This window comes from Nycticebus coucang, chromosome 1 (genome assembly GCF_027406575.1).
Source record: "Nycticebus coucang isolate mNycCou1 chromosome 1, mNycCou1.pri, whole genome shotgun sequence".
In the NCBI taxonomy this organism is placed as follows: domain Eukaryota; kingdom Metazoa; phylum Chordata; class Mammalia; order Primates; family Lorisidae; genus Nycticebus; species Nycticebus coucang.
The window spans coordinates 130,335,289-130,356,405 of record NC_069780.1 but is presented as its reverse complement, the minus strand read 5'-3'; the positions used below and the strand labels follow the sequence as shown (position 1 = coordinate 130,356,405).

Sequence of the window (21,117 nt, the reverse complement as noted above, 5' to 3'; positions counted from 1 at the left end):
AGCCCAAGAATTGGAGGTTGCTATGAGCTATGATGTCGCCATGGCACTCTACTCAGGGCGACAGCTTGAGACTCTGTCTCAAAACAACAACAACAAAAAACAAGCTGGGCGTTGTGGTGGGCACCTATAGTCCCAGCTACTTGGTAGGCTGAGGCAAGAGAATTGCTTGAGCCCAAGAGTTTGAGGTTGCTGTGAGCTGTGATGCCACAGCACTCTACTGGGGGTGACAAAGTGAGATTCTCTCAAATTTAAAAAAAGCAAACACCTTACTTTGACAGATTTTTCAAGTACAGCAGTATACATTTATTGAAGTAGAATAATATCTTTTAAAACATTAGTGTTTGAAATACTTTTTTATTCAACTAAAAAAGTTGTACCTCAGTGGTTAAAGTATTATTGGAAAGTGAACTATTTCCAGTAGAATTTTAGGGCACATTTTATGAAGCAGCATGCTTGTTGGCTTGGTGGGTATTTTATAACCTTATTTTAGAGGTTTATTACAGTATGTAGAAAGAGAAACTTTCAGAGCCAGGTATCGCCTCTCATCTGTCCTACATACGCAGGTATTTGTCTCTATTTAAAGATTCTAAGAAAATAGAGAAAACTGTCCTGTTTCTTATCCTTCCTGTAGGGTTTATAATTAGGATTTAACTGTAGTTTGCACTTTTCCTGCTTTCAAATAGCAAGGAAACATGGGAACCACCAGGTGGATATACAGTGAGTATTAAATTTTGTGTTTATTCAAATCGTGATTTATTTTTCAGCTCATATCTTTCTGGGCTTGACATGGCTGCTGGGGTAGCTAACCCCCTCCTAGCTTTCAAACCCATTTTATCTTTTCTCTAATAGGGATAAAAAAAAGAATAGTTAATCTCCTTCTACCTGGTGATTTTTCATTTACTTATATAAGATGACTATTATCTTCTCTATATTAAGCAGTTCTAATTTTTAGAATCATACTGTAGTAGACTTTAATTTTGAACTCTTTATTTCAGTGTGTATCTAAATGTGATCCTAGAATTCCTTCATCACCTTTCTAGTATTTTGTGTGATTCTTAAGAGTAATCATTGTTGTCGTAGTTGTTACTGTTGGCAATTTGTAGTAGTATTTAAGTATCTGGGGATGGGAAGAAAAACACTAAATCTCTACAATCCCCTTTATCTGGTGATCAGTGATTTCTGCAGTATTCTAGTCTCCTACACAGACACTGACCCCGCAGGGCATATACAGCCCTCAAACTTTTTCACTAGTTTGAGAGCAATGCATACTGTGGTAGAATAATTGAAGAATGCAGGAGCGATAAATGAAAAAATGAAAATCAATTCTTAAATCACTAAGATATCTTTGCTAATAATTCTATTACATTTTCTTCCATTCTTTCTCCATGCATATAAATGTTATAGCGTTAAGAGATAGAAGCAATATGGATTTTTTAAAATCCTATTTTCTCCTCACTTGACATATAATGATTGTTTTAAAAATTTATGAAAATAATATACATTTCAGCATAAAGTACAGAAAGCATATATTTAGAAACAAAAGAAAATAACTAAATTGCTCATAATTTTACACCCATGAATAATTTCTGTCAAAATCTGGTTTATATCTTTGTTTTTCTAAGGAGGCAACTTTGCCCTATACGTCCTGGTAGATTCTTTAGGGATATTTATCTAGCTCTCCTGAGCTCCGTTTCTCTGGGCCCCTGAAGACCCTGGTACTGGACGTCATCTAGCCACAGGGCACTCAGGCCTGGCTCGGCCAGTTTCCGTTCTGCGGGTAAGGTGTCCAGAACTGTGCTGTTCCAGAATTGGGACATGTCGGGTAGCCGCTTTCTGCCACCAGAAAGGACTCACCAGGAGGGCTGGTCTGCAGCGAGAATGAGGAGTGAGGCCGACGTGCAGGGAGAGGCAGAAGGGGCCCCCCTTGCTACCGCTCACGCGCAGCCTGTCATAGCCTGTCACTGCCCGGGCCGCCTTTCTGTCTGTGCTCCCTGAGCTTTCCGGATGGGGTTTCCTAGTCAACTGGAGAAGCTTAACTAAGACAATGGTTTTATCTTTTCTCACTTGTGATGTATATGGAACTTTTCATATCTCTGAATATATTTAACATTTAGTAGCTGTAGAGCTATCATTATACATGTGCGTTATAAAGTCTTGTTATTCCTTCAGCTTCTGATATTCAGGGTTTTTAATTAAAAAGAATTTATCAAGGGCCTCAGGCTTTTGCTCTTAAAACAGATTGCTGGGTCAAAGGGGATGTGCATTTTTTCCCAAGATCTCTGACCCGCATTGCCAAATTGCTTTCCATACAAATGTACCCGTTTGTGCTCCATTAGCGATGTACAAAAGAGCCTGTCTCCACACACCAGCTGGCATTACATGTTCCTTTTCTAAAGTCTTTTATATTAATACCAATAGGTTTTGAAAAATAAGTAGATTGTCTGTTTTCTCTCCATTCTGGTCCCAATAGCTTGGCCTCACCTCCTGCTACCTGCTTATTGTTTGGTTTTGCTGACTAGGAATAACTGTACATCCTGCATCCACAGAGAAATCTTCCGCTTGCTGAAAGCTCCAAGGTAAATACGATCAGCTGAATGCTTGATTGTAACAAGGTGGAATAAGAAATGGGGGCCTCAGGTAGCCAATCCAGCCAGTCTCTCTAGGTACAGTTTGGTTTTGACAGCAGGTTATGTTACCCTTTATAAGATACAGTTTTTAAAAGCAACTCCAAATGATACTAGTCTGGGCAGACAGAGGATGCTCTTAGTTTTCTTCTTTTTTTTGGAGACAGAGTCTCACTATGTTGTCCTGGATAGAGTGCCATGGCATCACAGCTCACAGCAACCTTAACCTCTTGGGTTTAAGTGATTCTCTTGCCTCAGCCTCCCAAGTAGCTGGGACTACAGGTGCCCACCACAACGCCCAGTTATTTTTTGTTGTTGTTGTTGTTGCAATTGTCATTGTTGGTTAGCTGGCCCGGGCCGGGTTCAAACCCGCCACTTTGGTTGACTGGCACCATAACCACTGTGCTATGGGCACAGAGCCTTAGTTTTCTTCTAATAGTAACTTAGGATTTACTATTTACCACAGACTACATTAAATTCATTATTTGCAGCACTTGATCCTCGTGCTGAATCTGTGATGTAATTTCTGCTACTGGCTTTGTTTTATAGAGGACTAGAAAGTTACCCCAGGGTCACCCAGTGCATGGAATAGTGATGGGCTGGAGAGGGCCCCGACTCCTGCCACACAGTGCACCTCTTTCCTATTCTTTGTGTTCCCTTACATCCTTCCACATTTCCAGTAACTGGGTGTCTATCCTTTACGGACAACAGACACCAGAAAAAGTATTGATAATCAAGAAAATGTTTACAGCATGCATTTTTGAACACTTCAGACCAAGGCTAGCTAGCTCTGCCACCCGTAGGTAGGGCCTGCTGCCTGCTCTCCAGTGGTGTTAACTCACTAAATGGTCTCTGGCATTCGCATGTTTGGAGAAATTGTAGTTGAGGTTATTTAATTACTACATTAACTACGCGTATGTGATCACAGAGTGATCACTGGCTTGCCCAGGAGTTTATATTGGCCACTTTCTCACCCTGCACATTTTAGAAAGAAGAAAATATAACAGTAGCTGTTCGGGAGTGTTGCTTTTGTTGCCAAATCTGTATTTTTGCTTTGCCACTTAGTAGCTTTCTAATGGAGGGGCACATTAGTTAACCTCGGTTAAGTTACTTGAGTGATAGTTAATTTACGTATAAAATGAGGTTAATAGTTTCTACCTCACAGGGTTTGAATGAGTAAGCGTGTGAGGTGCTCAGCACGGTGTCTGCACATGGAATGTGCTGCCTCCTGGGTGTGCATCTCTAAACTCGCCCCACAGTGCACGCCCAGCGGCACACGGAACTTCTCCATTGGCAGCAGAAGCTGCACCTGCCCGCCTGTTCTGTCCCTGCTGCTTCTGGATTTTTCTTGGTGATTGCATCACTTTCTACCCAGTGCCCATTCTTTCTAACGTGTAACTTGTCCCACTGTCCCTTCCTTAATTCAGGCTTCTCTCAGGAATAAAATTAGAGTGGTTTCCTCCAAACACAGGTGCTTTGTGGACTGTCTACCAGCACGTGTTAAGATCTGGCAGGGTATTTGGCTATAAAAAGCTGAAGAGCTGCTGATAGCTTTGGTTATTTGAGTGACTTTCCCCAGTGGTTTTGGTTTCACGGCCTCTGTTTGTGCTTTTGTCTTTATCCTGCCTACCTATGCAAAGTGAGCAGTTGTGTTTTGAAGACTTATCTTGAAGAACTCCTCAGGGTAAGGAGAGGAAGCTGCAAGGAAGAAGACAGTAGGTGGGGCAGCAGGGGCGGCCTGGCACCATGGCTAAGGCCGGGCGAGAGCCTCTGAAGTCAAGGCCATGGCTGGTTCCTGCTGCTTTGAAGTTTAAAGTTTGCTTTAAGGATCCTTCAGTGTTTTAGGGTTGAAAAGGTTTTGGATGTTTGAAACTACTGAAATAATTCCCACGTAAAGGAAATGCCCAGGCTGGTAAAGCCTCGTCTTAAGGTGGTTAAAGACTTTAATAGGATGAAGGAGTGAGTTGAATGCAGTGTGTTTCAGATCAATTGTGGAAAGCTGACCTAGTGGCCAAACTATTAGGTGAAAACTAAGCGTGAGAAGTTCACGGGAAGGACTTCCAGAAAGGACTCTGTTGAAATGTAAGCCAGAGTCTGTTCTCTTCAGGGTTAACTTTTGAGAAAGATCTAACAGTCATAAAAGCAACTGAAGTTTGCTAATTTTGCTTATTCACTTCATGATTTGTTTGGAAACTATTTTAGTGATTTGGATGTTTTCAGCTTTTAATTTTTATTAGAAATCCTGCAGGTGTCAGGTATGTTTAGAAACTAAGACATTTCCATCATCACTGACCCTGGCTCAGGGAGGAAATGGCCATTTTTGTTTATTCCATCAGGTAAGAACTTCATGGGATTTGGAGAGTTGAAAGAGTTTTTTAAAAGGGTAATGTCATCTTTTGAGTTTATAAATTAGAATTCCGCGTGCAGGACAAGTGAGGCTCTATGGGCAGGATCGCCCTCAGGAAACACGGATGTGGAGCAGCCCCATCTGATTGCCTGTTCGTACTTTCAGTACTTTTGTTGGAAGAGAACGTCTTTTAGTTAACGTGCCTTTCTTTGTTCTACATATTTCTTTGTAAAGCCTTTAATATTTTGAAGCATTTTCATGTTTCATACCTTTACCTTAAGATATGTTTATTGTACTGAGGATTTTTTCCTTACTTATTAATTGTATTGCTGTTTCTCCAAGGAAGAAATTTATAGTTAGCTGGAAGTCAAAGATAACTAGGGTAGGGATGGATAATCTTTTTTTCCTCTCATCAATATTACCTATTAGTGTTTAAAAATAAATTCTGATAGGTGTTTTCTGGATCAGATTATACACATCATAGTGAAGCCAATATACACAGACTTGAAAGAATCTGCAAAATCTGGTTTAATTCTGATTTGGGGAGGGGAGCACATTGTGAAAATACATATGCATGGGAACCTAATCAATACTAGACAAACAGTGTATTAGTTTACAATATAATAAGATAACCACACATTTAGAGGCTCAAATCGAGTCCAACAGCTGTAAATACAATTTTACATTTGGCTCAAGTGGCTATTGAATATCAAGTGGTGCCAAGTTCCTCTGAAGCACCCGATGACCCCCCAGCCTTGGAAGGAGTTTCACCACAGTCTCAGAAGAAATCCCAGTCATGCCTTTAGCTCTTTTGGCCCTTGGGAGTCATTGCTACCCAAATACAGATGCAGGCCAGGGATTTCCAGGGGCCACATGTTATTGCACAGAGAGGTCTGTTCTAAGCCAGACTCCTATAGCTAAAGAGGTGTGAGATTAGCCCTTAAACAGTGGTCTAGCATTAGCATGGTCTATAAAAGCATGTGAAGGACTAGATCCTTAGTGATTAGGTACCAGCTACTAGTTGTCACACTCACAGAAAAGGCAACACGGCAGCTTCACATTTCACATAAAAGACTGGCATTAGCTGGGCCTGGCTTGTTGCTGGCTTAACTTTCACATAAGTCTGGTGATTATCTTCATTTAGACCCGGGAGAAAGTGATTGTATACCAGCCTTTTCTTCACATAAGATTTGTGTAGCATTAAAATGGTACGGGTTTATGACTAGCCCATAAAGGCATAAATGTGTAACTCTCTTTGCCAAAACAGAACCATCCCTGTTTTGACTCCTGTCCAGTTTCAAAAAAAAAGACAAACAAAAACCCATACATACAACTTTGTTATTGCACATCTTCATACAGACTTGTGTATGTATAATATACATATATCTTAAATATGCTACACATAGGCTATGGCACTTTACAGAATACATGTTTAACAGATCATTACACCACAGGTGTTTAAAACTATACAAAAACACAATGTAACTTCGTTGAATTAGCACACAGGTTTAAAGAATCCACAGAATCTGAGGCAAATATTTCTGCCTCAGGGTTTATTGAGAAGCCCAGCCCATCACAAAACTTTAAGCATAAATGCAGGCAAAATAAATAAGACTTCTGGTGGTAGTAATGGTCCTATTTATTAGAAAAATAAGCATGAGTCAACAATGTGTTAACAGTTCTTTCTAGCACATCCCTTGTACTCAGTGGTTTTTAAATAGTCATGTGGAAGAGCATGGTCTAGGCTATCTGGACACAGGACTTTAGACGGTCCTTTCATCCCGAGGCAGTGAGGGTTTAAAAGGCCCTTTACTCAGTCTCTGCTCGGTTTCCTAATCCGTGTTCAGGGAGTGTCTAGCGGTGTGGGGTTTGTGTATGTGCATGTGTTTTTTGTCTTCTAGAGTAGTCAAATGAAATTTTATTCTGGCCAAGAGAAGTCACATTCTCATTTGTGACTGTTACCAGGCTTATCTAGGGGGACACCACCATGATGGATGTGCCTGGAGGACCCTTTGGGCTTGACTGGACTTGTAAGGAGGAGACTAAAATTGTAAATTTGGTGTTAGAAAATGGATTCTCTGTTTTGTAAAGAAAGATTTATTTCTGACGTTTTTGACTAAGATTTGCCTGACGAAGGAATTTGTTTTAATGAAAATTATTGCCCATGTATGGAAAGTAGTTACACATGATGGTTAGAACATTAGGAACACAACGGGGATGGGGCCTTGACTGATGGTTCCCAGAGCCTGTGTCTGTGTGGTGACCCTCCCCCGGCGCTGCTCTGAAGACACCTGCTGTGAGGATGCCCATTCTCTCTTCAGAGTCCTAGGATTTATACCTTGCTTGCTTCATTGGTTACAGAATGGTAAACCTATTAAGGCCAGCTTCCACACTGCTATCTGGTATAGGCCAAAGGCTAGAATGTAATAAAACTTTAGTTGCCTCCTTCCACCTATACATAAAGCATTTGTTTGTTCTGCATCTGGTTTTTGGCTTTAACATGATCCACTGGGGCAAGGTTGTAAAATGTGAGGGTTGTACACTTGGTGATACTTAGCACCCAATACCTTGCCCATAGAAGGTGCTTATTGTTAATTTTTCAAAACAAAGCCCTCAAGTGAGCAGACCTACTACACTTTTCATCCTTCTAGAAATATGGTAGGTCCAGAATATGTCTGTATCGCTCTCCAATTGTGCAGCTCACATAATGCCAAACTAGGTTATTCCTGGCTACTGAATACCATCTTCCTGAATCAGTCTGGTAATTTATGGAAAGTAGATTAAAAGCTCCTGAATCCTTTATAATAGTGGTATTTGATTCTTTTTGTAAACAGGTTTGGGCAGGTGCACTATGACCTCGGTCTAGCTCCTGTTTTGCACCGGGAATAAAGTCTTTGATACGACTCTTCAGCTCCAACAAAATTTAATGTAATTTCAGTCTTCTTTCAGGATCAACAGCAGTAACCAGAAAACAAGTCCTATGACTAGCTCCTTTTTTCCTGCAAAGAATGCCAGTATGCTACTGATAAGGTTGGAAATAAGAGCTGAGTACAGCCTGGTTACCAGAGTGGGAGGAAAAGTCTCCCTGCAAAAACCAACATCCTGGCAAGTCTTCCCAGTGACCATCTGAATGAGCCACAGCTGGCTTAGAGACAGACCTCTGTCCCTGGAAGGAGGAAACGGTGAAGTTCCCTTTGGCAGTCAAAGCGCAACCCTAACCCTGTGAGAACACACGAGATCTCCCACAGATGGGGAGACCAGGCCAGTGTTGGTGTTAGTCTGGCTGCTGAGAAGATGTACTTTTGTCCTATAGATTGTACAGGAACTGTTTCTTTACTCAAATTTCTAAAATCTTAGCTACATTTGATTTGGTCCTCCTTATCCTGGAATTCGGCCTCGAATAAGTTCTGCAACAAGATTCCACAGCATCCTTGCTGAGCTCTTTGGTCAACTAAGCAGGAGCTAGGGTCTTGCTGTTCCCTTTAGCACACATCCTGTTCTCAGCAAGTTTGTAGTTTTCCATTCTTCATGAAGGGACTAGGAGGAAAACAAAAACGTCAACCTAAAATCTCATTCTGAGGCACAGATGCTTACAGACGAGCAGTTTTGGAGCAGAAACTGTCTTCTGTTACCAGAGAAACTGCTGCCTTAGTAATTCTGATCATTATCCTTCATTGAGCCTCAGAGGAGGAAGCGTCTGACGGAACTTGGTGACTGCATGTCAGGGTTTTTGTACTATTTTCATGTTCCTTCCCTTATAATTTGCACTGCAGTCCTCATGTCCAGTAACTTTGCTTAGCCAGATGTTGCCACTCAACTGGTCCTGTTAGCCTGGGGCTGTGGAATGTGGCTTTGGTGTGTAAAGCTAGTTCTCCACTTGATTCAAATGACCAACCTGGAGGGGGACTCTTTTCAGGAGATTACTCAAGGAAGAAATGGCATTAATGTCTTTCCAAACTAAAGGAGACAGATAAGGTTTTTCCCCTCTTCAATTTCTTCCTGTACTTTGTCACTGGAGGTGGCAATTTCTGCTTGTGCGGATAAGACGGCACAGATGAAGGTGAGGACTGTGCCTCCAATGGCAGTGTAAAAGGCCCAGCCCAAGGAGCAGTCGCCAGGTTTGTAGGCAGATGCATAATGTCCACAGTAGTCTATGGCCTTCTGACAGCCCCAGCCAGCGGGGTAGAGTATCAGACCAAGGATAAGGAATAGACCTGCAGGACAAAACAGAAAACAGATTGTTACGCGATGTGCTTGCTTTGGGCAATGACATCTGCTTTAGTTGCATAAAACAGTCTTAACACTTCTATTATAAATCTGACCTGATGAAGAGATATTATGGTATTAAGAAATATTTTCAGTGACTTTTGTACATGTCGGAATGTGAATTGGCTAATAATTTCTCTTCTAGAAAAGTAAATTAACGTGTTAATATTTCTTCCCCCAAGGCTCTTACTGCAGTGGCAGATGTTGGCAAACTAAAGCCCTCAAGCCAAATGTGGCTTTCTGAATAAAGTTGTATTGGAACACAGCTGTGCCACCCATTTACATATGCCTACGACTGTGACTGCTTTTGCGCAGAAATAGCAGAGCTGAGTTGTGGCCATAGACCACATAACCTGCAAAACCTAAAATCTTTACTGTCTGGCCTTTTGCAGAGAGTTTGCCAACCTGATCTAAGGAGTTCACACAGAACCCTCTAGTGTCATGAACCTGGTGAAATGCAAGAAAGAGAGGCCAGGAATACCAGATCTTAGCTCGACTAAGCCCACAGTCTGCTGGCATTCACCAAAAACCAATGCCTTTGCCAGAGATTTCTATTTAAAGATGCAATTAGAGGGAGGCGCCTGTGGCTCAGTCGGTAAGGCACTGGCCCCATATGCCGAGGGTGGCGGGTTCAAACCCAGCCCCGGCCAAACTGCAACCAAAAAATAGCTGGGCGTTGTGGCGGGCGCCTGTAGTCCCAGCTATTCGGGAGGCTGAGGCAGGAGAGTCGCCTAAGCTCAGGAGTTGGAGGTTGCTGTGAGCTGTGTGAGGCCACGGCACTCTACCGAGGGCCATAAAGATGCAATTAGAAATCAATTGCAAACTTCTAAGACTTTTCTGTCTGGATACTTAAGTAAAGTCGGCCTTGAGTGGACACTAATGAGCTTTGCTTCCATTTCCACCCTGCCATATGGAACACCCATTTTTCGGTTCCTCACTGCTGCGCTGCTCACCGTATGACTGGAAGGCACCCACTGGGTTACTTTTCCTGCCAGGCCCCATCAGGCTGAGGTGAGGAGCAGCTCCCTGCCCCAAGGTCTCAGGTCAGCCCTGCGCCTGCCTCACCCTGGCTGCCGCCACAGTGGGAGCTCCTCCTAAGCAAATATGGAACCTGCAGCGACAGGCGACCTAGGGTCCCCAGGTTTTCTGGGTAGAAAGTCTTCTATAAAGGTGCCACAGAGGATGGTGGTTTTGTTCTACCTGGAAGGAAAAAGCTTTTCTCTGAAAAACGACACCTACATAATTAAGATTGCCAAATCAAACCAAGAAGTCCTGTTTTGTAAGATACCTTGGGCTAGCGATTCTGGCCTTACAAATTACTCTTGCCTTTAGGTCTGTCTCTTTTCTTCCTCTGAGGTTCTCTGGGTTTGCCACACCAAAGCTCCAAAGTCTGCTGCAGTGGCTTTCCCACCCAGAGAACATGACTGCGGAGCAGTGTGAGGTGTGAAGGGAGGATGGGGAGGAGTTTCACACAGGGCGGCTTTCCTAGCTGTCTTTCTCGGTGGTGTTTGGCTCACTACTTTTACTCCTTTGTCTCATCGTCACTCAGGTGGCCTCAGGGGACTTTTTAGCAGGGCTGGAGGAGAAGAATCCATTCAGACACTCCCTGATTCACAGAGATGTCCTTTTGACCTCTATTTTTCTGTAGGTCCGAGTGGCCAGAGCAGGGAAACTGGGAACTGCTGGCAGGGGACTGGGAACCTGTTCTCCTAGGCTAAGGTCTCCAGTGGAGACTTTCGGTCCTCCAAAATCTGGAAGGTCCTGGACCAGCAATTTTGCCTTGGAAAGGCTGCAAGTCATGTAGCAGAAACGCCCCAACAGTCTAGTGTGAGAGCGTAAAACCGGCAATAACGGACCACAGCAGACTCTCTAAATTAAGAGGTGATTCCATTAATAGCTGAGAAGTTTGAATCCAGGCTCTGCCCTCTACAAGCTGAGTAAACTTAGGAAAAATTGTTAACCTAAGTATGATTCCTCACCTGTAAAATGTAAAACTTTATTGACCATCAGTGCAGTTTGTTTTGTAATTAAATATTACAGAGAGCTCACGGGGGAAGCCAGTAAAATAATGGCTAGCAATCAATAATAAGGAAACATGCCAGCAAGAAAGCCCTTGCAGGGGTCCTCAAACTTTTTAAACAGGGGGCCAGTTCATTGTCCCTCAGACGGTTGGAGGGCTGGACTATAGTTTTAAAAAAAATAACTATGAACAAATTCCTATGCACACTGCACATGTCTTATTTTGAAGTAAAAAAACAAAACAGAAACAAATACAATCACCCCGCCACATGTGGCCTGTAGTTTGAGGACCCCTGGCTGCTCCTGGCTTCTCCGCCCTGGGGTTTAGAAGCAAACTAGTGCCCAGAATTCCAGAGGGGCTTCATATCTGCTCATAAAACAGAATCAATGACTTCTGAAAAGAGCATGTCAGACAGCTGCAAGAGAAGACAGTAAAACATACAAGTTTGCGGAAACGCGGCCACGTTTTCCTCAATTTGAAGTGCATGCACCCAGGGACTATCAGCTGGTGTGCAGATTGCACCCAGAGGCCAAACGGAAGGCACCGGTGTTTTGGAGTGAGTTTTACTCCAGAGCCCAGCCAGGAGGCGGTCTGCTGTCCTCGGCGCCGGTCACACAGCAGCTCCTGGAGGTAGGCCAGCCTATAAGTCTCCAGGGCCTCGCTGCACCGTTGTTTGGGGAGGTGTGTTTGTTGTGTAGGGCAGTGGGCATTTGCTTTCTCTTTGCTGGCCTCTGGCCTCTCTCCCTGGTGCATGGTTAGGCTGTGGCCGGTGCAGCGGGAGAAGGAAGAATGGGAGGATACTGCGGGCCAGAAACCCGAGCGAGCAGAGCCGCGAAGAAAGAAACCAGAGTAAGCTACAGCGCTGGTGACTCCCACCCTGGCTGCACGGACAGGAGGAGCCTAACAGGTGCTGCTGCCACAACCTTAAAAGACACCATCCTTGCGTCCTAACAGCCTCCCAGTTTGCTGAACCAGGAGAGCTGTCAGTATCTGCTGACCATGGGGTCACGTGAGCCAACCTAATCAGTGGAAGAAGAAAAACCAAAGGAAAAGAAACTGCTGGTTAGTCACTTGAACTGTCCTACTGATGCCACTTTAGCTGGAGAAGGAGCCTGACAAACTCACCCCCCGGGCACTGACCGTCCCGCAGGAACTTCGATCTCTTCCGGGGACCTGAATGTGGCTGGGGCTTAACCCAGACAATCCACCCATGGGCTCCGTGAGGGCGGGAGCTGGGTCGTCCTGGTCCCCGATGTCTAACTCACAGACAGTGTTAGGCAGATGAAATACACCAGGGAGAGTCACCTCAACATCCTGCTTTATTATCAGCCTTCCTCACCAACCATGATCACAAAAGCCACAGATTTATATTCTACTTAATTTTTTTAAATAGTGCCCTGGAATCAACAGAATATCAAACGTTTTAATCAAGTCTCTAAAGTGGGAAGAAAAGCATTTCCATAGTCTTGTCAAATCCCTCAGTTTTAGAAAGACTAGGTGTAAATAGCCGGGCGTTGTGGTGGGCGCCTGTGGTCCCAGCTACTCGGGAGGCTGAGGCAAGAGAATCGCCTAAGCCCAAGAGCTGGAGTTTGCTGTGAGCTGTGATGCCACAGCACTCTACTGAGGGCGACAAAGTGAGACTCTGTCTCTAAAAGAAAAAAAAGAAAGACTAGGTGTTTCTGGCTACGATGAACCTGAAGTTCTGGAGTACGGGGTGCTAGGAGTGGGGGGAGCCAAGTCTGTGAAGAGGTGGGAAAGGCCCTCTGGCTCTGTTGCAGCCTTCCCTGGCCACCTCCTCCCGGCTCCAGATAGTCAGCGGTGGCCATGTTTCCACTACCTGCTGGCTGACAGCCTGGACCTGAGGTTTTTTGTCTTTGTGGGTCACCCACTATATCTGGAGAAGGCCGTTCTTCCTGCTTGAAAAGCGAACTGCAGGTCGCTCCCGTGGCAGAGTGACAACCCAACCAGGGGGTGCAGACACCACTCCTGCTTCCTTCAGACAGGCTCCCAGACTAAATGCTACAGGCTAACTAGATCTCCCTTTGCAAAGGAGATTTTCTAAGGGCAGGAACAAAAGGAGGCCATCTCTTACTGCTACCAACAACCTGTGAAGAAGCCACCAGGGAGAGACGCATACTTAGTACCTGCACTGAGTCTCATGAGGAAGCTCATTCCAGACAGAACTACGCTGCAGTGACATCACAGCAGACAGTTGAGAGCAGACTAGGGAGCCTGTGATAAATGTGGGCTGCAGCCAGGGAATTCCTGTGCCTGCCCACGTGTGCTTTCTGGATGCCAGGGGCCTTTGTGAGGGGCCATGGTAGGGTCGTAGGAGCAGGATGTCATGTTTCATAGGCTGGCAACACTTTCAAGCTGGTGATAAGCCAGCAATCTGGTCACATGATACATGTCCCATTCTTTGAACAGGGGGCTCTTATTCATGCTAATACTCTGGACAGTCATCCAAATGTGTCTCACATCCCAGTTCAAATGTCACCTCTGTGAACCGTGTCACCCCTGCCTGCCAGTGTTAGCCTGTGTTCCCACTGTCCTGTGGACATGGTCTTCTGCTCAGCTCTTTGCCAAACGATTATTTTTGTGTTTTTATCCAACAGCTATTTATGGAGTTACCTGCTAGGTGCCAGGCGTGGTTCTCAGCCCTGAGGAAGGGCAGGGCCCTCGTGGGACTCTGGCATCTCCCATGCCCAGCACACTTCCTGACACTTAGTACTGGGATTTGTTGGCTAAATCAATGCTTATTACCCTAATAAGACACCACAATTTTGCCGTAACATTTACCAATAAACCTGCTGCGCCCAGCGGTCACACTTAACCTTGGGTAACCAAGGTCAAGAGTTCAAATTATTTCTGGCTTTTGAGGAATACAGCAGGAGACCATCTAGCTGACTACCAAACACCCATTCCCCTTCTAACACATCTCTGAAAACATGAAAGCAAGTCCCCTGGTGGTGGCTATCACCATCAGGTTTGCCCATGACTCAGAGGTCTGGGCTGCAGACCCAGCTCAGCTCCCTACAGCGCAGAGCCTGCCCTGCCACCATGTCCCCACCTGCCCCTGAGTCCCCAGAGGTATCTCTCCCGTGAGGCCAGCAAGCCAGGGGCTTGTCTCCTGTGTCTCATCCCCATTCTGGGACCAGCTAACATGGCAGCCAGGCTCAGTAGGGGGTGACAACATCCAAAAACAACAAGAGCACTCGTGTAAAGGGAAACTAGGACAGGACAGTTGCTCTCACAGGAATTTTCAGTCAGCTGCCAGGGCTCTGCTTAACGCGACACCTGCCTGGCTCTTCCTTCTCAGTTGTCCTCTGCTGTTCCTGCCTACCTCCCAGCCTCTCATCACCGTGAGCCCGGGGCTCGGTCCGCCACCCTGGTTTCAGTCCCAGGGCTTTCCATCCTAGCTCGTGCTGCCATCTCTTCTGAACCCCAGACAGCAGGTGGAGACTCACTCCCAGACCTCCCCTGGGACATCTAACAAGGTGCTTGAAAATTACGTCCAATTCCAAACTCGTGATTTCCATCCTCCACCTAAAAATCTGTTCCTCCTCCTGTCGACCTCATCTCAGCACGTGGGAGTTCAGTTTTACACATGCACAGGTGGCCTGTCCCCTCTCGGGAATCCCACACTCATCTACCAGCACAGCACTGGCATGGAGGGCATTCCCCCCCCACACACACACAACAGTGCCCTCACCGCTCCTTCAAGGCTCTGGAAGGGGAAGCCTCCTCCCCTTGTGCTCCGGTACCCTGACCTCTGTCCCTGTCCCCTCCCGTCATGCCCAGTTCCTCACATACCATCTAGGCTTCTTAGTTTCTTATTGTCTGTCCCCACACCAGCTTTGAGAAGATGGAGAACTTTATCCCAGTTGCTTAGAACAAGATGGGACATGTGACAAGCTGTTGGTAAATGTTAACTAATTGAATAGAATAATAAAAAGATAAGGAGATGTGATTACATTTTTAAATGAAGCCATTGTGGAAAGTTCTTGCCAAGTTTTTGAAATGGCTGTTGGAAAGCTTTGGTCAACAGCATGAAGCTCAGGGGGTTGTGATTCTGACCAACAAAACATCAGCCACACTGTTACTACTGAAACCCACGGGGACCACACCACGGGACTGGTCTTTACACACCTGCCTGCAACAAAAACCTTCCTGGCTATAGCAAGTGCTTGTTGGGAGAGCACACAGGAAAAAGGGGTAGGTTGATGAAATGTAATTTGCTTTGGAAAGAGTTTTAGTTGATGACCACAGCGTCTTTTTAGAGACAATACCTATATGTCAGCTTAGTATATGACCAATAGTAACCAGTAGGTCACTAGGGAAGTTTTGAGACAGACTGTATTCTGGTCCATTATTTTGCTTCCAAGAAACACAGTTGACGGCATCCTTTCTGATTCACTTGTGCAAGCTGCAACTTGCTTGGCTTACTGGTATTGCTGGGAGGGCTTCATTTATTTCCATTTATGTAGATTTTATGTTTCTTGATTTTTGTGTATCTCAAAAATTTTGTAATGACCCATGTATTAGTAGAGGTTTTTAACCAATAATATTTTCAGAGGGAAAGGAGAGGAAGAGGGAAAGAACTAGTTGATATTTGCAAATATCAGTAATTCTTTTTAAAGCCTATATTAATGCTTATCCATTTCCCCAGAGGAATATAGTATAATATCCACTTTCTCCTGAAAACACTCCCATGGTATTATTAGTGTATAATGGCAAGAAAAATACTCTCCAGGGTAGAGAAAGGATGACACAGCAACATAAATAGAACTCCTTGGAAGACAATCAGATTACAGTTGTCACAAAAAGACCTTACAACCAAGGCCCCCAAAGGAAGTTTCTGTTGGAATTACTCAAAATTAATGGCCAACAGTTAAGAACTGTCCGATGCCCTCGTGATACCTGGAGAAACTGTAAGAAATATGTAGTTTCTCTAATTGTGAAAGGCTCCCTCACTCTCAGCAATGACTCCTCTTCATATGTAAATTATTTCTGCTGGCAGTTTTTAAAGCCTTGACTCTAAAATTGTTGAAATGCATCTCAACAAAGCCAGACTGTTTTTCCCATCAGTTAGTGATGAAGCTTAACTTCACTTCCGAGGTGAGATGCCATTTGTTAAACTGTTTGCATTCAACTGGAAGAACTTTAATGAAATATTTTCTCCACAAATTATTCATCTGACACAAAGGATTACTAAAGACAGAGCTCTTGTTTGACTCTAACCAAAATACACTGATATCTCAAAATAAGCTGCTTAAGTAACTAAAATGCAAAATGCAGTGTATAATGGAGTAAAAGGTACTTACCAAAAAAAAAAAAAACTTAAGGACCTATAAAATTTCTAGGACAATTTATTGCCTGCTGAGGTCTTTGGGTGCAGATAATGTTAATTCCTACATCAAAACCAGGTGATGTCTTTTTAACACTTGGTCCCTGAGGTCGGCATCTATCACTTTGAACACAGAGCCACTCTGCATTTTGAGTTGAAATTACTTAGAGTTCTGGACACATTTGTACTGATACCATACTATTTTAGTATTGATTTCATTTTCTCAATACATGTGTTTTTTAATTTAGTCTGTACTGGTTGCTGTCTTTAAAAAAAAGATTGCTGGCCATTTAATAAGCCTACTAGAATTGCCATATAGTATAATGAATGAACCATAAACGTGGCTGGCATAGCACAGGTCTGCACAGGAGACGTGGATTATTTCTGAAGGGGCTTTATGGCTTAGAAGAACACCACCTTTGCACTAAGTTCTTAAAACAGTGCCTGGACTGCTTGGGTAAATATTCAGAGCCTTGCTTAAGGGATTCTTTGTTAATGTAAATTTGAACATAGATCATCTATGGCTCCACCATAATTTATGTCTACAAATAAGTGGTTGCCACAGCAAACCATTTTCCACATTTTATTTGTATATCAATTGCTAAGTCTGAATTTTAAGAGTTTGTAGTTTTCTTCTAGACTTTGCCAACTGATTAAAAGTAGATCCCAATTTCTAGATTTATTCAAATTAATGCCTGGTCCCCTTGCTTTTAAGGAAGAGTTTTTAATGTAATGAAGAAGTTGAGTTCTTTGTTCCCTTTATATATATATGATGATACAGGGTAGCTTTTTGTTTTGTTTTTTTGCTTCTCTAGAATATAGGTCTTTGCACATAGTAGGCATCCAATAAAAGCTCCAATTTGAGCCTGCCTTATAACATGTCTACATTTTTCACTTTTTACCAAGTGACTATTAAATGCTGGTGAATCAGCAAATGTGTCGTATCAGTGGTATTCCTTTTTTTTTTTTTTTTTTTTTTGACACTGAGTGCCATAGGGTCAGCATAGCTCATAGCAACCTCAAACTTCTGGGCTCAAGCAATCCTCCTGCCTCAGCCTCTTAAGTAGGTGGGACTACAGATACCTACCACAATGCCTGGCTAATTTTGCTATGTTTAGTAGATACAGGGTCTCACTCTTGCTCAAGCTGGTCTCAAACTTCTGAGCTCAAGTGAGCCTCCAGCTATGGCCTCCAGAGTGCTAGGATTACAGGCGAGAGCCACTGTGCCCAGCCTTTCGGGCAGTATTCTTAATCTGCTTCAGACACGGCACTGGACCTAACTTCTAATGGAGGCGTCATCTGCTGGACAGCCAGAAATTAGGAGTCTCCTTTTGGTGCCCAATAGTTACCACCAAGAAGGAACAGCAGGGATAATCCTTCTTGGAGGATATTTTGAAGTTGAGCAACCAAGGTCACACTACCTTCTTGGAGAAAGCCAGGTACTTTTTCAAGCATAAAATTACAGGAAGGCTCTGTGAGAGCAGGGAATCTGCCCTCTCCCTGGTCCTCCCCTGTTCTTATTTCTCTCCTCTCTGTGGCTCTGGCCTGGGGGTGGATGGGGAGGGCGCAGATGAGCCAAAAGCAAGGCAGGGACGGGGTTGCGTTGTGGTCATCAGCTGGTGCTTAAGGTTCTTTCGTTCTTTTTTCTTGAGACACAGTCTCGCTATGTTGCCCCTTGGTAGAGTGCTGTGGCCTCACAGCTCACAGCAACCTCAAACTCTGGGGCTTAAGTGATTTTCTTGCCTCAGCCTCCCAAGTAGCTGGTACTACAGGCGCTTGCTACAGTGCCCGGCTATTTTTTTGTTCTAGTTGTTAGGCAGGCCCAGGCTGGATTCGAACCCGCCAGGTCTGGTGTATGTGGCCAGCACCCTAGCTGCTGAGCTTCAGGCACTGACCCTTAAGGTTATTTTTCACCCAGTGAAAAAGCGCTGAAAAAGCAAGTTGTGAACAGCAGCCAGGAGGCACTTCCTGTGCACACCACACACTACATGCGTTTCTGATATGGCAAAAACAATTCCACAAGCAACGAAGGCCAAAACGTTCCACTTGTCTGCTCTCTCACATTCTTCCCATTTATTCCTTTTTCTTCTTTCACACTGCCCTCCTTCACCATTGTTGCTCATTTCCAAGAAAGGTGAGCCTACAAAGCCAGGCCTACCAGGCCTCCACCACCCCAGCGAAGAGCAATTCCCACGACCACACTCTCCACCCCAACTCTGCAGAGCTCAGCCCACGGCCACGGGTCTGGTCAGACTGGAGGGTGGCTTGCTGAGGCAATCCTGCTGGACCAAGACCCAGGCAGGCAGAGGGCTGCAGGGAGTAGGGAGCGTGAGAGCCAGCAAGACTTGAAGAAGCAAATCAGCACATGAGGCCAGAAGGCAAGACAGCAGGCAGCCAGGCCCAGCAGCCCATGTGCTAGTCCAGCCCTCGTGGCAATCCCAGTGGGACAGGCCCAGCCAGCACAAGTGAGCCAAATCCTGAGCTCATTTTAATGGCTTCTGTCCCAATCCTGAGTCACTGGGGATTCCATGGACTTCTAACAGAGCCCTACATGCATTTCCAAAAACAGACTACTTGATGCTGTCATGGAAAACCTCGATCTTTGCATTCTACGGTTTCACTATGGATTACATCCAGGTCACAACCTAAGGAAGACAGCTGGCAAAAAAAAACCCTGCTGGCAGATTACCCAGCTTTTGTAATGAATCCCAGAGGGATATGAACCAATGTGTGTTTCTGACTCTGCCAAGTCCTGGACAAGTTCTCACCTAGTGAAGACCAATCAGCCTGTGATTTATTCTGCTAGGGCAATCTGAGAAGACACCTGCAATCAAGACTCAACTGCTAGGAGCTGCCTCCAGAAAGCAAAAAAATGTAGAATGTGTGGCGGGGTGGGGAGGGTAGGGAAGGTCTTTATTGCTTGTCAATACAACTGCTATCGTCTGCTTTTTTAAAAAAAATCTTAGGACATGCCCTGGTCATATCAAAGCCATAGGACTGCTGCTCTGAACCCTGCAGCCCAACACAGGCACGCCATTAAGGGGCCAGGGAATGGCCCTGTGCAATGTATTACCGTTGGATTAAGGTCAATACTGAAAGTTACAAGAGATACACCTATTCCTCAGAATGCAGCAATTCTGGGCAACAAAAAAAATACCAAAACTTGCTAAGAAAGCAGAACTACTTTAATATAGTTTTAGCTCCTATTTATTGTTTACTATTATCAAGTATTGTACTTTACACATTCTTATATTATCTAATTTAATCCTCAAAACTACCCAAGGCATGTGCTATTATTATCTCCATTTACGAAAGGGAAAACTGACGCTTAGAGAAGTGAGGCAAATTGGGCCTTGTTTCACGGCTTTTAAATGAGGCTTGAATCCTAATTACTGCCAAGAGTGGGTGCAAAACACCCAAGCCATCTGTGTTAAAGTCTTTAGAATGGGCACCATGAACAGGCTAGGCCTTAAAGGCAAATCCTTTAAGTGAATCCAGAGTTTGGTTTCCTTTGAGATAGTAGATTCCTTCTCATACAACTTCTAAAATCAAAATATCACGATTTTAATGATTTATGTTGTATTTTATAGATAATAAGGGCTATCCAAGCCTGTGGCCTAGTTCTTTTTTAAAATTAAGTGTAGCAAAGGAATATGCTTACATTATCCTGTAATTTTTCATTCAGTTACATTTTATAAAAATGTCATTTTTGCCAAAATGCAAGTTGTAAGAACAAACACAGCCCGGATGTATTTCTAAAGAATCTGTCTGGCAGTCTGGTGGCGGGCTCCTCTCTCACCATTTGTGCAGCATGGAAGAGATCCAGGGCCAAGTGAGAGGGCTTGGGGAGAGACAAGACTGGTGCTCACAGCTGCAACCAGTCCTCCCTGAGCTGGGGCTGGCCAGATGCTATCACAGATTGGCAGACTGGACAGAAAGCAAGTGAGCTGCTTCAGACACTGGTGTGCAACCTTTTCAGCCATAGATTCAAGCTGCAAATTCCATTGGCTTGAACTATCTATCTGTGGTGGATGTGAGCACTAAACTCGAGGACGGCCTGTCCCATGTTTCCTATGGTTTCTTCTCTGTAGGGGGCTACTAGGCTGGAAGGAGAACAGAAACCATGTCTTTCCTGTATCTCAGTGCTTAATCTTGGCCTTGGATTAATGGCTTTTAGGCACACCACACAGAGGCCTCTGCCTCCTGCCAATTTAAAATCCTGAGTAATTTCAGAATTTCTGAGATGATGTATAGGTAATAGGAGAGAGAAAGCTACAGTTTCCTTTAGGAAGCCCAGACTTTTGGAAGAGACTGAAGACCCGCAGACTAGCCGCTCAGGGTCTGCCTTATATACAGAGAAATCCTCTGCCTTATATACAGAGAAAAAGAGAAAAGTCAGAAAAATCTCACTGGAGAGTACAAATAATACCTAAGATACATACTGATCTTTGTGCAAAAATGAACACACTTGCCATTTATGTGATGCACACAAGATCACCCATAGGTTTATTGG

At 44.3% G+C, this 21,117-nt stretch overlaps 1 protein-coding gene across 9 annotated transcripts in view; it reads right to left on the bottom strand.

Annotated features, from left to right (window-relative positions):
• Positions 1–5,481: 5,481 nt before the first annotated feature.
• Positions 5,482–21,117, bottom strand: part of LHFPL2 (LHFPL tetraspan subfamily member 2) — a 158,507-nt gene continuing 142,871 nt past the window's right edge. For all 9 annotated transcript variants that reach the window (XM_053587904.1, XM_053587856.1, XM_053587884.1 and 6 more), the window contains one exon: positions 5,482–9,185. In XM_053587904.1, coding sequence (XP_053443879.1) covers positions 8,929–9,185 — 257 coding nt within the window. In that variant the 3' untranslated portion in view covers positions 5,482–8,928. The remainder of the gene's footprint in view (positions 9,186–21,117) is intronic.